General features: G+C 49.1%; 1 protein-coding gene across 1 annotated transcript in view; it reads right to left on the bottom strand.

The window, feature by feature from the left end:
• The window catches only part of ST8SIA2 (ST8 alpha-N-acetyl-neuraminide alpha-2,8-sialyltransferase 2), a 23,140-nt gene extending 9,776 nt beyond the window's left edge, over positions 1-13,364 (bottom strand). Inside the window, exons 1-5 of the mRNA XM_009276584.2 lie at positions 13,269-13,364; positions 10,496-10,558; positions 8,374-8,502; positions 7,601-7,858; positions 5,006-5,299 (exon numbers count right to left, since the gene is read on the bottom strand). Of these exons, the coding sequence (XP_009274859.1) occupies positions 5,006-5,299; positions 7,601-7,858; positions 8,374-8,502; positions 10,496-10,558; positions 13,269-13,309 (785 nt within the window). The 5' untranslated portion in view covers positions 13,310-13,364. The remainder of the gene's footprint in view (positions 1-5,005; positions 5,300-7,600; positions 7,859-8,373; positions 8,503-10,495; positions 10,559-13,268) is intronic.
• Between the last annotated feature and the right edge of the window lie 345 nt (positions 13,365-13,709).

The following is a 13,709-nucleotide window of genomic DNA, read 5'->3' as shown; positions in this document are numbered from 1 at the left end:
GGACGTGAGGAAAAATTTCTTTACTGAAAGAGTGGTTAAACATTGGAACAGGCTGCCCAGGGAAGTGGTTGAGTCCCCATCCCTGGAGGTATTTAAGAGATGTGTAGATGAGGCACTTAGGGACATGGTTTAGCGGGCATGGTGGTGTTGGGTCGACGGTTGGACTCGATGATCTTAGAGGTCTTTTCCAACCTCAATGATTCTATGGGTCTATGAAAGAGCGGGGTGATGCAATCAAAGCAACAGGTTAGGAGAATAACCTGTACACGTTTTGTCCTGCATGGCTACAAGTAAGGCAGGGCTGTTGGAAAGGATGCAGCATAATCAGGACGCCAGGCAAGGAGGAACCAGGGGAGGGTTTCCACCATGGCTCACAGATCGGAAAGGCAGTGTCTGAGCAGCATTGACCTGAAAAATCAGCAAAGGCTTAGATGTTGTTTGGGTGTGAGGACCCAGAGAGATATCTGAGGCAAAGATGAATCCACCTTATGTCCCACCAGGTTGCACTTCTGAGGCTGCGTGGCAGAGCTGCACTATGCAAGCTACGGACCCTGAGCAAGGCGATCACTGTTGTGAAGAGCACACGCGAACTGTCAGGGCTATTTGGATGTTAAACCTAACGGAAGACCTAGCCAAGGAGCTGGAAGGTTTATTGATTTTTTTTATTTTTTTTTCTTTCAAGAAGCTCTTAACAAAATCTTCTGGGATTAGAATTGGTTACTGCCAAGAGACCCTTGTGACGGACACAGTGAGAAATGCTAGACTAGATTATACAAGGCAAACTGAAACGTGTCCATGAATTCTCCGCAAGGAGTGATAGTCAAACCTCCAGACACAATTATTTTCCCTTGCTTCCTGCATTTCATGTTATTTCTCTGACAAAAGCTGCTTGGCAATAGGGATTACAAGGCTTTTTGGAGACACTAACAGATGACTTATAAGGGGCTTGCTTGCTTCCCAGCCAGGAGATGAGCACTGCACTTGCCAGATGAATTGCTCAGGAGACATTTTATAGAATCGCTCCGAAGTGTGAGTCACGCACCCCCGAAACGCATGGCACCGTCCCCGTCCCTGCGAGCTGGCTCCCTGCCATGGCACAGCTTTCCTCCTTAGCCTTAGGTAGTGACTTGGCTTCCTTCTGAGCTCCTCCATCAAAATGCTGATGGCTCTCTCCCCTCCTGGCGTGAAGATGGTGAGTTTAACCGTGTAAGAAGAGCCTCCGTCCTATTGCACAGATTATCCAGAATCATCAACACAAAAAGCTACCAGCAAACATTTAAGGCACCCTCACAGCTAGGAGGGTGATGTCTCAAATGATGCTGTTAAGGACAACAAAACCAAATGCTTTTTACTCATCTCAGCAATGCACACTCTACAAATGCCCCAAATGCACTGAAAATTATAGGAAAAAATGCTCAATTGCCACTGAAATGCATTCTGGTCTGGGAGAAAGCAGAGCAGGACAATAAATACTGCGGTTCAAGAAGGAGTCAAGAACTCAAAAATGTCTTTCGCTGGTAGTGAAGGAAGAAGAGAAAAGGCAAAGCTTTTGTAGCCAAATTGAAGTTGGCTGAGATGTTAGCCTTTGTAGAAAGTGCTATTCCTTGGAAAAAAAAAAAAGAATATAAAAAAGAGTGTCTTGGCTGAAAGACTTCCTCCATTTCTTTGTGATTCCAAATCAACTTAGGATAGATTATAAAGGGTAGCTTTATCCAGCAAAGGAGAAGACGGGACATCTCTGCAACTGCAGCCCACTGCAGCACAGAGGGATGTTCTGTGGGGCTTTGTGGATTGTTGATTGTCTGCTGCATGCTACATGCCACAAAATGTATTTGTTTCACAAATCTCAGATCTGTCAAAGAAAAGTGTAATGCTACGAACTGGCATGTGCTGCAGAGAGAGCTGGAGAGAGCGAGGAAGTCGTTGGAGACCATATCCCTGTAACAGCAAGGAGCTCATAAGCAAAAATATAGGATGATCGTAGGAATTAGACAGTATCACAGAAGATGAATAAGTAAACTCCCGGTGATTCCGGTCAGTTTGACCTGAGGAAAGACTCCTTCTTCGTCCCAAACTACATCATATCAATTACCCTGAGCAGATGGTCAAGGCAACCCTATAGGTACCTGAGAGACTTCCTATATAGCACCAAGAGCATCAGCACACCCTCCTCCCTCAGCTGTGGCCAGTTCATTCAATACTGCCTGAATCACTCTTAAATCCATCCAAGTCCAAACCTGAGGAGGCTGCACCAAGGAAAGGGTTAACATTGACTCTAGCCTTCCCCCAGAACAGCACAGCCCTTTGCCCCCCAGCCCTGGGTGGTCCCTCTGCATGGCTCCTTGGCCAGGCCACAACACACTGGGTAGGCGTTGAAGTGCTCCCATCAGTTCTGGCTTTCTGAGGGGGCTGCAGTTTTGATTATATTATTATATATTATATTATATTAATCGTTAATTAGTAGGCATCCTTGTTTTCCTGCTGACAAGTGTGAGAGCAGGACAGGTCAGGCAGCAGCTCCCTTGGCTTAGAGAGCAACCCCTGACGAGGATTAGCACTGGCTTCTGCACTTATTATTGAATTAGTGCTGCCTCAGTGCAGCCATGACCCACCTTTCCCTACTGCCCCACAGCACAGTGACCAGCCCAAAGGACAGGATCGAGGTCTCGGCTGTAGCTCAGACTGGGTACTTAGAGCCTGTCATCAGCATCATCCAGCATCCGACCACACGCTGGTACCATATCCATCCCAGACACGCACCAACATTGGCTACTTCACTCGGTTGCTGGTCTGACTGGTCACGTCCCTCTGAGCCCCAGTAGGTTTTCAGAAGCCCAAATCCATGTTCCTTGCATGGGACCCCATTAAAACCCATGGGGACACTAACACGTGCAAAAGGAAGACACTACTCCAAGCCATGGGGGAGAGGGGTGCATCACTCCATGCACGGAGAGACAGTGCTGAACCCTTGGGCTTGTCTCAAAATCCCTGCATCCCCTCCAGCCAGGCAGGACGTGCCAGCCACCAGTGGTGGCTCCAACACTGCTCTGTGGGAGATGCACGGGGACAATCAGAGTGCCAGTCAGCCCAGCTGGACTGCAGGGCTGCAGCACAGGAGGGCCAGGAAGGTGCCGCGAGTTGGAAGATAATCTCAGCAGCAGAGCTTATCAAGGCATCCTCCTCTTCCCCTGTGGGAAAGCGATGCCCAGCCGTTGCCAATCCCTCCACAAACCTTCCTACGGGAAGTTTCTGGCACCGTGAATGGTTGCCAGCACAGGATTAGCAGCCTGTTGATTTAAAGGGTTTATTACAGGAGCTTAATTCTATTTTGACAGATGAAAGTAAGTCAATTACAGCTAGAAATAGCTCAGAATTTGGGTTGTGGGGTTTTTTTCTCCACCCCTCCCCTCCTTTCTGTGAGTTGTGGTATTGTTTCCTTCTCTTTCTTTACCTCAAAGCCAGCTTTCTCTGTAAGATGCCTCTCCGGCCCAGGGAAGCCTCAAACACAGACACTTGGGGCAGGCATGGTTCTTCTTGCCCGTTATTGCTGCTGCAATGCACGAGCTTAATTCTATTTTGACAGATGAAAGTAAGTCAATTACAGCTAGAAATAGCTCAGAATTTGGGTTGTGGGGTTTTTTTCTCCACCCCTCCCCTCCTTTCTGTGAGTTGTGGTATTGTTTCCTTCTCTTTCTTTACCTCAAAGCCAGCTTTCTCTGTAAGATGCCTCTCCGGCCCAGGGAAGCCTCAAACAGACACTTGGGGCAGGCATGGTTCTTCTTGCCCGTTATTGCTGCCTGCAATGCACCGCAGCACCAGAGCCTCCACTCCTCCCAGCCTGCCTGCAGAGCCGCCCTTCACACCCCTCTCCCTGGAGCACCCCCTTAGGCTTGCTCCTGTGGCAAATGACCCCAAAATCTGTCCCGTGCCCACCTCCTGCACTGACACACAACCTGAGCTGGGACAGAGGAACACCCAGCATGGACCAACTGGCCAGAAGAGCTCAGGCTCAGAGGTGTGTAGGGGAAGAAGTGCTCAAAGCGATCAAGAAACATTACTGCTGAGGCTTAGAGGGGGGGAGCACCAGCTACATGACTGAATTCCCACCCCGGGAGATCAACAGAGTCTAGTCAGGATTGGAGAGGACAACTACTGCCACTAAGCCATCTCCAGCATAAGTCACCGCCTGCCTAGGCTCCCTAAATGCCTAAGGAATCATGACTAACCCCAGAGAAATAAAGCAAGAAAGCAAGAGCCTACCCCATCCTCAACCTATTTACATGGAAGTCTCACCCCTGGAGCTCTCTTTCTTTTATAACCTCCCCATCCCCACCACACCTGTGTCTCCCACATGCCTGAAGTTGCAATAAGGGAGCAAAAAGACCCCTTCCGTCCCTCCCAATAAATCCATTCACCACCACCCTGCCCTATTTATCTGACCAGTAGGACCAGACCATGTCAGTCCCTTCCCTGGGCAGGTAATTTAAGATGAGCAGTGCAATTAGTACCATTACAGGAACATCCAGGCTACTCATGAACAGCCTTGGTCCTCTGCCACCACTGAGCCCATCCAGGCTGCCATGAGGTCCCTGACCTGAGGAGCTATGCGAGATTTGCATGTGTCACTCAAGCACAAGGTGACAAACCTTGTCACTAGCTCAGCAAACCACAATACACGCACATTTCTCCAAGGAGAGCCCTAACTGTAGGTTGGGGAGTTATCATGGTGACACCCAGGCTTACAGCCAGCAAAGTGCTGGAAGACTTAGGCTCACTATATTGCATGGCTAAAAGACCTCACACTCAAAGAGCAGAGCAGGGAGCCCCTGCTTGAGAGGTGGTCTCCAATTCTCATCTAGGGACCAGCCACCACCCATGGAGTCCTCCTCACAGTCTGCAGAAAGAAACAGCTCACGCCATTTGCCTCAGCACAAACCCATTGATCGCTCTCCAGCTCAGGAAGCTCACGAAATCCTGGCTCCAAGCACACCAGAAACGCTCTCACCCTCGGACAGCGTGCAGCAGGCGCAGTGAGGGGTAGGCAGTCCTGACGTTGATGTGATGCTTCAGGATGAGCTCGTTCACCCACTCCACTCGCTCCTTGCCCCCCTTGGCCATGAACGCCGGGATCCAGAGGATGCTGCCGTTGAGGCTGTGGAGGCGTTGCAGCAGCTTCTCCCTCCAAGTCTCATTCACCAGGTCCTCGAAGGCCCGTTGGATGACCGAGGGGTTCATAGTCACCAGGTCTGTCTTCATGCCCACGTCCTGTGAGTACTCTTGGACAGGGGCCAGATTGCACCTGTGAAGGGAAACACTGAACAGCCCTTTACAATGGACGTGAGAGAGGGCAGTGACAAACGTGAGGGGTGTTTGATGCCAAAAGCCGAGGCCAGTGACAGATGTGCCTGTTCGCCCTCGCTTTTGGGAGGAGGAGGAGGGAGAATGAGTCTCTGCAATAAACTAGAGAGGCTCTGACCTGGTAACAATAAGCCATCATCATTCCTCAACATGCTGGCACGTGTGCACATATTCCTCTAGGGCCATGCTAATAACAGACATAACTTTGGTGTCTGGTGGGTGGGTTTGTACGGATCGGTATCTCTTCTGGTGCGGTTCAAAAATAACATGTAGCAACAAACCTCCCGTTTTTGCTGCCATGGCAGATTTGAAATGAAACGGCCTTTCCCACGCAAGGAAAGCGCTTGCCTCTTAATTCTAGTCCTGCTGGGGTAATATTATCTCTAAGACCCTGGTGAGTCTCTGCTAACAGCAGACCCGGTGGCACCAGCAGCGATAATGACACCAGCGGGAGGTGGATGCCAGGACATGGTTTCCACAGGATTTGGCTGTCTGGAGGCTGTGACCTTCAAAAAACATCTCTTTCTGCAGTATTAATTGGTGCCTCTTCTCAGGCTGTGCATGCAGATACGGGCACACATGGTCCCCCGGGAGCTCCTGTGCCACGAGCTCCTGTGTCACGCCAGGGATGAGGACTGAGGGGCTGCGGGATAAACTGCCAACAAATCACCCTTGTTATACGGTGGTTTCCTACAGCTCCTCGAGGGGGGATCCGCAGCCGTTAAGCCGTGGCTGTGCCATGCACATGGCGCTGGGTAAATGGCACTGGGGACCAGCTGATGGGGGGATGCAGAGAGATGCTCCCCCAGCATGATGAAAACCAGAGGGTACCCGTGTGTTTGCACACTGTGTGCTCTCCTGCAGCGTTTTACAGTGAAGTTACAGTATTTAATGAGCAGGAATTGCATCCTAACCATCTGCCTTGATAATCAGCCATTACTACTGTTTTCCCTACTTTACGGATGGGGAAACTAAGAGAATGGTGTAAAGAAAATCCAGCTACTGGCACGCGGGGACCTTCTGATTCACTCATCACAGGAGTAAAATCGCTGAAAATAAACATTGGATCTGAAGAGCGAAGCTGTACCCTGGACACAGTGCCCATCACTGGTCACTGCCAACCCCGCTGAAAAGCCTGCCTGGATGGAGCAAACCTTCTTCAGGAAGATGCAGGTTCAAGTGACGGCTCAGATAACCTATGGTGGGAAGAGCACATCCATGCCAGACCTGCACTAGCATACACGGCTGGGGAGAGGTTGCTCAAAATCCCAATCCTTACATCCAGAAACGCTTTCCTCCTGCAAATTTGCTGCCTGACATGAAAGCCCCTCCCTAAACTTTGCCAGAACTGCAATAAGCAATTTTTCCCTTTGCTCACTCTGGTTACACTTAAGGATGCAAACGATAACGCCCCATTCCCCACGGACAGGACAGAGCTGCTAGCAGCCAGGCAGGCTGGAGCAGCTGGGCTTGAGTGGGGGGCAGAGGTGACATTATCCTTGTTCCCACGTCATGCCAGGGACCGCCTCTGTGAGCCGCTGATGGATTGGGCTGTCTTCATAATAGACTCGCCAGAAAGCAAATGTCTGCACATACATAAATCATCAGTGGACTCCTACAGCCCCTCAGCTAACAGATGTACGCAGGTGTCGGGGATGGGAGGGCAGGCACGCTCCTCCTCTCCACTTCAAGCATCTTCTGTAGCAAATTCGGTGTGTGCCCCGGTGGGGGTCAGGATCTGCTGCTGCAGGTCCATGGGACAGTGCCTCTGCGGGGACATCGGTGCTGGGGATGGAGTGGTCACAGGGGAGCATCAGACCCAAGCGTGCACAAGTGTGGTGCCAGGGCACCGCGTGGTGCACCCGGTGCTTGAGGGCAGAATTGACCTGGGGAAGGATCGAGCTTGTGTCCATGGGAGAATCCAGGACAGGGTTTATTTGCAAAGGGTAAGTATGTGGGAAAAGAGGAGTGAGTGCTTGGGTCTGGGGGTGCTGGGGGTTAATGGTGCCCTGGGGGGTTAACGGTGCACCGTGAGAACACATGGGGTACATCTGCAAGGACAGTGGGGGAGCACTTGGTGGTTGGTAGAAGAGTTTGCAGCAGGACATTCGCATCGGTGAACTCTATGTGTGCACACGGGGCTGCAAGGCTGCGCTGTACCATATGGATTGGGACTTTCCACCTTTCCAAACCCTCCCCAAACCCTCCCAGCCCCATCGTGCGGCAGGGCGTGGGCCCCTACCTTATCACGAAGCTGTGCGCGTCAATCTCGGGGCCGCAGCCGCTGCTGAGCAGGACCCCCGAGTTGCCCACGATGGCGCAGGTGGGGAACTGCTTGCCCTTGAGGGGCGAGGTACGGGGCAGCAGCTCGTACAGGTTCTGCGAGACATTCATGGTGCTGTCCCTGTCAAAGACATAGTGGATGACGTCCCCCGGCTTCAGTGTCCCCTTCAGCACCGAAATGTCCTTCTCCGCATCCAGGAACTTCAGAATCTGTTTCCTGAGGACAGGGAAGAAAACAGCCCCATCAGGTGAGGTACAGAGATAAATTGGGTTGTACATAAGACGAACTCTTGCCTCCTGCCTGCCCTCGGTCTGACTGATGCTCTCCAGGAACAGCTTTCAAACAGATATCTCCATCTTAACACCTGCTCCTTCTCCACCCATCCCTTCCTGGGGCAGGCTAGCACGGCCAGCCCATTAGTGGGGGGTCCCTGCATTTACCCTGGGGACACGGTCTCCTTCCCCCCTCCACAACCCACTGCCAGCGCACACTAATTCCACTTGGCCTGGAAAATGGGGGCTCAAGTGCTCCTTCTTTCGTCATTGCAAGGCCAGCTGGTTCAGCCGGGAATTCATTTCCAAGCGATCGCTTACAGATATGAAGCCTAGCTCAGCAGGAGATAAGCCTTTTATTTCTTCCTCGACTTCTTGAGATGATATACAGAGGCAATTTGCCAGCTTGCACTGGAGAGGACCAAATCTGTCTCTTGTCCTATAGGTAATTACCAGTACCTGATCTTCAAAGAGAGTGTCTGGTTGTGTCTCCATTTGGATGAGGCTGGTTTAATGTTGTGCTTAATGCTTTCATTACTTCTATCAACAACAGCTGGAGACGAAGAATCATTTATTACTACTTCAGCTCTAGAGAAAAGAAAGACAGGGAGAGGAAGAGAGACAGGATCCGTTAGCATCCCAATGACACTTCTAATCACTGTCTTTGGCTCTGGCTGCTGGAATTCAAATTTCATCAGAAAGGCAAAATTGTAGTTATTAGCTAAACAAGAACTGAAAGCCTGTTTGCATTCTGCTACACTCAAGCAGACAGACACAAATCCTTAAATACCTGTTCGCTTACACGAACACAGACTTACAGCCGAGCACAGCTCTACAGAAAACAGAATCTTACACATCTAGCTGTTGAAATGCATGCACACAAAAACACAAGCAGGCTCTGCAAGGACAGGCTGGCAGATGCACACTCACAGACAAGGCACCCCAGAGCCCCAGGGAGCCCCCAAAATTCACCGAGACATTTCCTACATTGGCAGCCAAGGTTGCCGACCTGCTGCCTCATGGTCGCACACGAGCACCCCAAAGTGGAGCCAGCTCAGCTCCTGGAGCGGGTTAAAATCCTCATCAGAGGAGTGCAACCTTCACTTCACCCAAAGGAGAAATTAATTTAGCTGAGCTGTTGGGTGCTGCTTGTGAGATTGGGCTATGAGCATCCCGTACTGGACAGGGGGAGACTGGCTCGCTGATAACTTTTCCCCCGTTAGAAGAGAGCATGAGGATTTCAGCATCCGCATTGCCTGCTCCGGACCCAGAAATGAGCAGGGGGATGGGCAACAGCCAGATGCTGTGGGTTGGAGATGATTACTGGGAGACCCCAGCTTCTAATCCCTGCTCTAAGAAGCAAATCAGCCCCAGCACTCCAGTGCCATTTACATCAAATGACATGAATTAAGGGAGACGCCGAATATTTGATTCCAGCCAGCCGCCCTCCAAAGAGAATACCCAAGCATCTCATCAAGAAGCTGCGCATGTGTCTGCAGCCCCAAAAAACCCTTCACACTTCAGAGCACTCTGAAAAATACACAGCCAAAGCATTCGCTATCAGTTAAAGGGAATCTCCCTCTCCAGTGCAAAGGGCTTTTTCCAGCTGGGAAATGGTTTGTAAATAAATACGTTTATAAAAAGCATGTAAACCTCAAGGAGGGAGAAGAGTGAGAGATGAGGCGGAGCTGGCGGCCCAAGCACATGGACAACATCCAGCTCCCGGGAGCACATCTCCAGCCCAGGGCAGGAGCTCCTGAGGACCCACTGTGGCTCACACTATGTAATGTTTCAGAAAGGCAAGGAAATGTGTTTATAAATGCTGGCTGCCAGTGTCCTTGTGTGTGTTTGTACAGTACCTCTCCAGAGGCTGCCAGTCGAGCCTGTTGGATTTGTTTGCATCTTGCATTTTGCCGTATCACCTCGTGTCTTGCAAAGCTTACTTATAAGGTGTCAAAAATCATAAAGGGAATAGGGTAAAGAAATCTTGGGAATAACTACAACTTTTTTGGTTTTGCCCATTTTCTGTGTTTTGATCATTTGTGGTGACATCATCACAGAATGACATCACCCTTCCTTTCTCGTGTGGTGTCACCAGGCTTTGCAACCATGTCACTTGGCAATGCTGGGCTGACATGAAATAATTGTAAAAATAAGAGAGAGAGACACTGAATGAAGCTGCGGTGCCATGAAATGAGTCTGCAATGGAGCGATGTTACTGAAGTGCATTACGATAAAACCGAGTGAAGTTCTGATGCCAAAGACAGCGATTGCTCTTCTAATAAAACGTAGTAAAACTACGAAAATGGCAACTCTATCACTGACTTATTTTCCCAATAAGTAACTCTCTCTTTCTCATTCTCTCAATCACCGCAACTTGCAGATCCTTGGTTATTTGCAAATGATTATTGCACTGAGCTGGGGGAAGGAGGGGGAGAAACGATTAAGAAAATGCAAAGCAGAAGTGAAAAGAAACAGATACATTTGCTAAATAAGAGCAGCACTATCCAGCGAAGAGGAGAAGCAGATTAATAGCTGCCTTACAGCAAAAACAAATGAACACAAAATCTAATTTACAAACCTATTAGATTTGCTATGTAAGCTGTTCACAGCTGATCTGATTGTACCTCTGCCTCCAGAACTCCTGCAAGACAAAGGAAATGCATTATTTATAAACCCAGCTCCTCTTTGCCAAGCATTGTTCAACAGTCAAGAGATCCTGCTCTGAAGGGCTCTGAACGGAGACACTGCTGCGCCGTTCGCATCCCACCCCATCCAGAAGGGAGATGTCCTGATGCCTGTGAAGGGCTTTTCACATCCATCGTCATTGCTGCCCTACTGTGACAGTAAAATCATTCCGGCAAAAAAGCTCCTAACCAACCCAATTAATAATACCTGCGCAATCTAACCAGCCGTCAAAGACATCTGGTCTCCGTCATCAAAGCAGCATGCAGCCTACAGGTTGCATTAAATACATCTCTACTTTTTTTTTTACGAGTCAGGTGTTAGCAGTGCATAGAGAAGGTCTCCTCCATCTCCACGTTGCCAAGGGACTTCCCCTGTCCTTCTCAGGTGGGGACTGAGCTGAATGATCTGGACAGGATTCCCACCACTGTCTTCATCTTGGGCTTTCTGTTGAGACCACCCAACACCTCTGTTTTAACCAGACCGTGCCACCAGCCTCCTGGGTGACTTATGGAGACCTCATCCTCACAGTGTGCCTTCTCCCGGCTCCCAGTGACCCAGGCCAGATCTGGGGCCCTGTTCCAGCCCTCTCTGATCCCATGAGTGCCCTGAAGCCCCTTGTCCCCCCTGTGGCGTAACCTGGCTGAAGCTATGAGGCCAACTCAGCGCAGTCACTTGCATGCTGGAGCTGAGACCTCCTCAAGCAACAGCCTTGTCACTCCCATGGCCTGACACCACTGCATAAGGATGGGTGCCAGACCTGCCTGAGCAAGACCTGTGGGAACGGAGAGCCAAAGTTCTCAGCACCAGGCGCTAGACTGATTCTATAATGAAGAATAGGTGGGACCAAGCCCCTTCAGAAACCAACGCCACTCATACGACCCGTCAATCCTCAGTTAAAAATAAATACATACAAGTATTGGTCTGCATCTAGTTGGCTGCAGAGCCCCTTCTTGCTTTAGCTTGCTATTTTCAAAGGGCTCACAAAGAATCAGTCACCCACTTTGTGATGCTCAGTGGGAGCTGGGCTCCTAGTCAAACACATTTTAACTGCCACGTGCTCATTGCTCTGTTTTATTGCTTCCATTGCACAGATATCCAAATGAACATGCTCATAAAGAGAACCAAATTCTCTTCCAGCAGAAATATTGTTACCTGGAAATATACACCTTAATGAAAACGTATCTCAGGAGCACGTATTTCTGCCAGTCCTGAAAAAATCCCAAATGCATTAGACATAAATGAAAAAGAAATAGAGCGCGTGAATGTTTGGTGCCATCAAAAAAGATTTTTCAGACTTGCACGATGTGATGTAAATCCCTTCATTAGGCTAAGCACAGCCCTCAGCACCGCATAACATCAAACCTTTGGAAATGCTGTGACAGTTGTCCCTTTCCTCCCTACTGCTGGAGACCATCTACGGCCAAGTCAGAGCAATTCTTCCTCTGACACTCTCCTCTTTCCTTTGACAAACCTGAGAGTCAGCGAGCTGTTTCATTTTTTGGTGCATCAAGGGAACAGCAGGTCTAGCTTATTCCTAAAGCCTACTGGCATTTAACAAGACTCTGCTTTAATGGGGTTCACTGCGGGGTGTGGGAGCAGACTGGATTAGTGTGCAAACCATGCATCCTTTCAGAGACGTCTCCTCTGAAGGAGCCTTCCAAATGGGATTCACACTCCTTCACACTTGCTGTAAGACAGATAGGGACTGGACTAAGGACTTAGAAAAATAAATGCTGCTCCCTGAATAAGTGCTTGTTCACAACCTCTGTGAAAAGAAAAAAAAAAAATTCCCAGAAATTAGGAAGCGGAGAAGACCTGTTAGCTCCCACCTCATCCATGTTTTGCATCTACAGCAGGACTGATCCGAAGCATCACAACTTATTATTCAAATGCATTTATCCAATCTAGCTTTACATGCCCCCAGTGACAGGTCTGTGCATGTCTCCTCCTGAAATTAAGGCAGGCATCGGGGCTGGAGATGCTGGACATGAGAAAGACAAGTTGAGAGCACATCTCCCAGCTCGCTGTGTACAGAGGTGGTGGGGAAGGAGATCGGCTGCCCGGATCCCCTGCTGAGCAGCCCCTCAAGGGCTGTTTCAGGGGTTACTCTCTCCCTTGCACACACTGTGAAAAGCAAAGATTTCAAAATATTGTAATGCAAACAGAGCACGAAATGTTCTGCTGTCATATATGAGCATGGAAGGGGTGGCTCATTGGTGGAGGAGAGAGCAGGGCTCTGCTGGCCATCTTCCCGTGACTTGCTCTGTGGCACTGGGCTTTGCTAGCCACAGCCACTGCTGCAGGGCAGCATCCAGCCCAACAGCATCCAGGATGCTCTTGGTGGACACCTGAGATGCTGGCAGAGACACTGCTCTCCCTGTACCAGGCTTGGCTTCTCTCTCCGAGCCACAGAGATTGCCTGAAGCTGGGACATGATACTTGGCTGAAGGTCTCAGCTGGCTTAGTGAATCCTAAAATGCTCCTGTGGGGCCCTTTTTGTCCTACACTGCAACTTCTGGACACCTTCCCTACAATCTCCCTTTGTGCGGCCGAAGACAATGTGTGCTGTGAATATGATACCATGGGGTGTATTGCCCTGTCCAGCCATCCTGCTCAGCTCAGCCCACCGAGGGGTACCAGCCAGGCAAACCAGCTGCTCAAAACACCTGTAGTTTAGCCAAGCGTGGTATTTTCCAAGGTCTGCCATACTTCATTACCAACACAGGCAAGCCAATATCACTGTACTGCTTCACTTCTCCCACCTGGGAAGAGGAAAACAAGAAATGGAAGGCACTAATTAAGAGGCACAAGTTAAAAAAAAAAAAAAAAAAAAAAAAAAAAAAAAAAAAAAAAAAAAAAAAAAAAAAAAAAAAAAAAAAAAAAAAAAAAAAAAAAAAAAAAAAAAAAAAAAAAAAAAAAAAAAAAAAAAAAAAAAAAAAAAAAAAAAAAAAAAAAAAAAAAAAAAAAAAAAAAAAAAAAAAAAAAAAAAAAAAGTCAGCCCATTTTGTTATACCTTGCTGACCTGGAGTTTCAAATCTCTTGGCTTCAAAAGGCAAAGACCAACCTCGATTAAAATTGCACAGATAGGCATTGATTTTGAAAAGCTT

Source organism: Aptenodytes forsteri, unplaced genomic scaffold, assembly GCF_000699145.1.
Source record: "Aptenodytes forsteri isolate BGI_AS27 unplaced genomic scaffold, ASM69914v1 Scaffold1, whole genome shotgun sequence".
NCBI lineage: Eukaryota > Metazoa > Chordata > Aves > Sphenisciformes > Spheniscidae > Aptenodytes > Aptenodytes forsteri.
The sequence above is the reverse complement of the archived record's forward strand: the minus strand, read 5'-3'. Positions and strand labels throughout refer to the sequence as shown.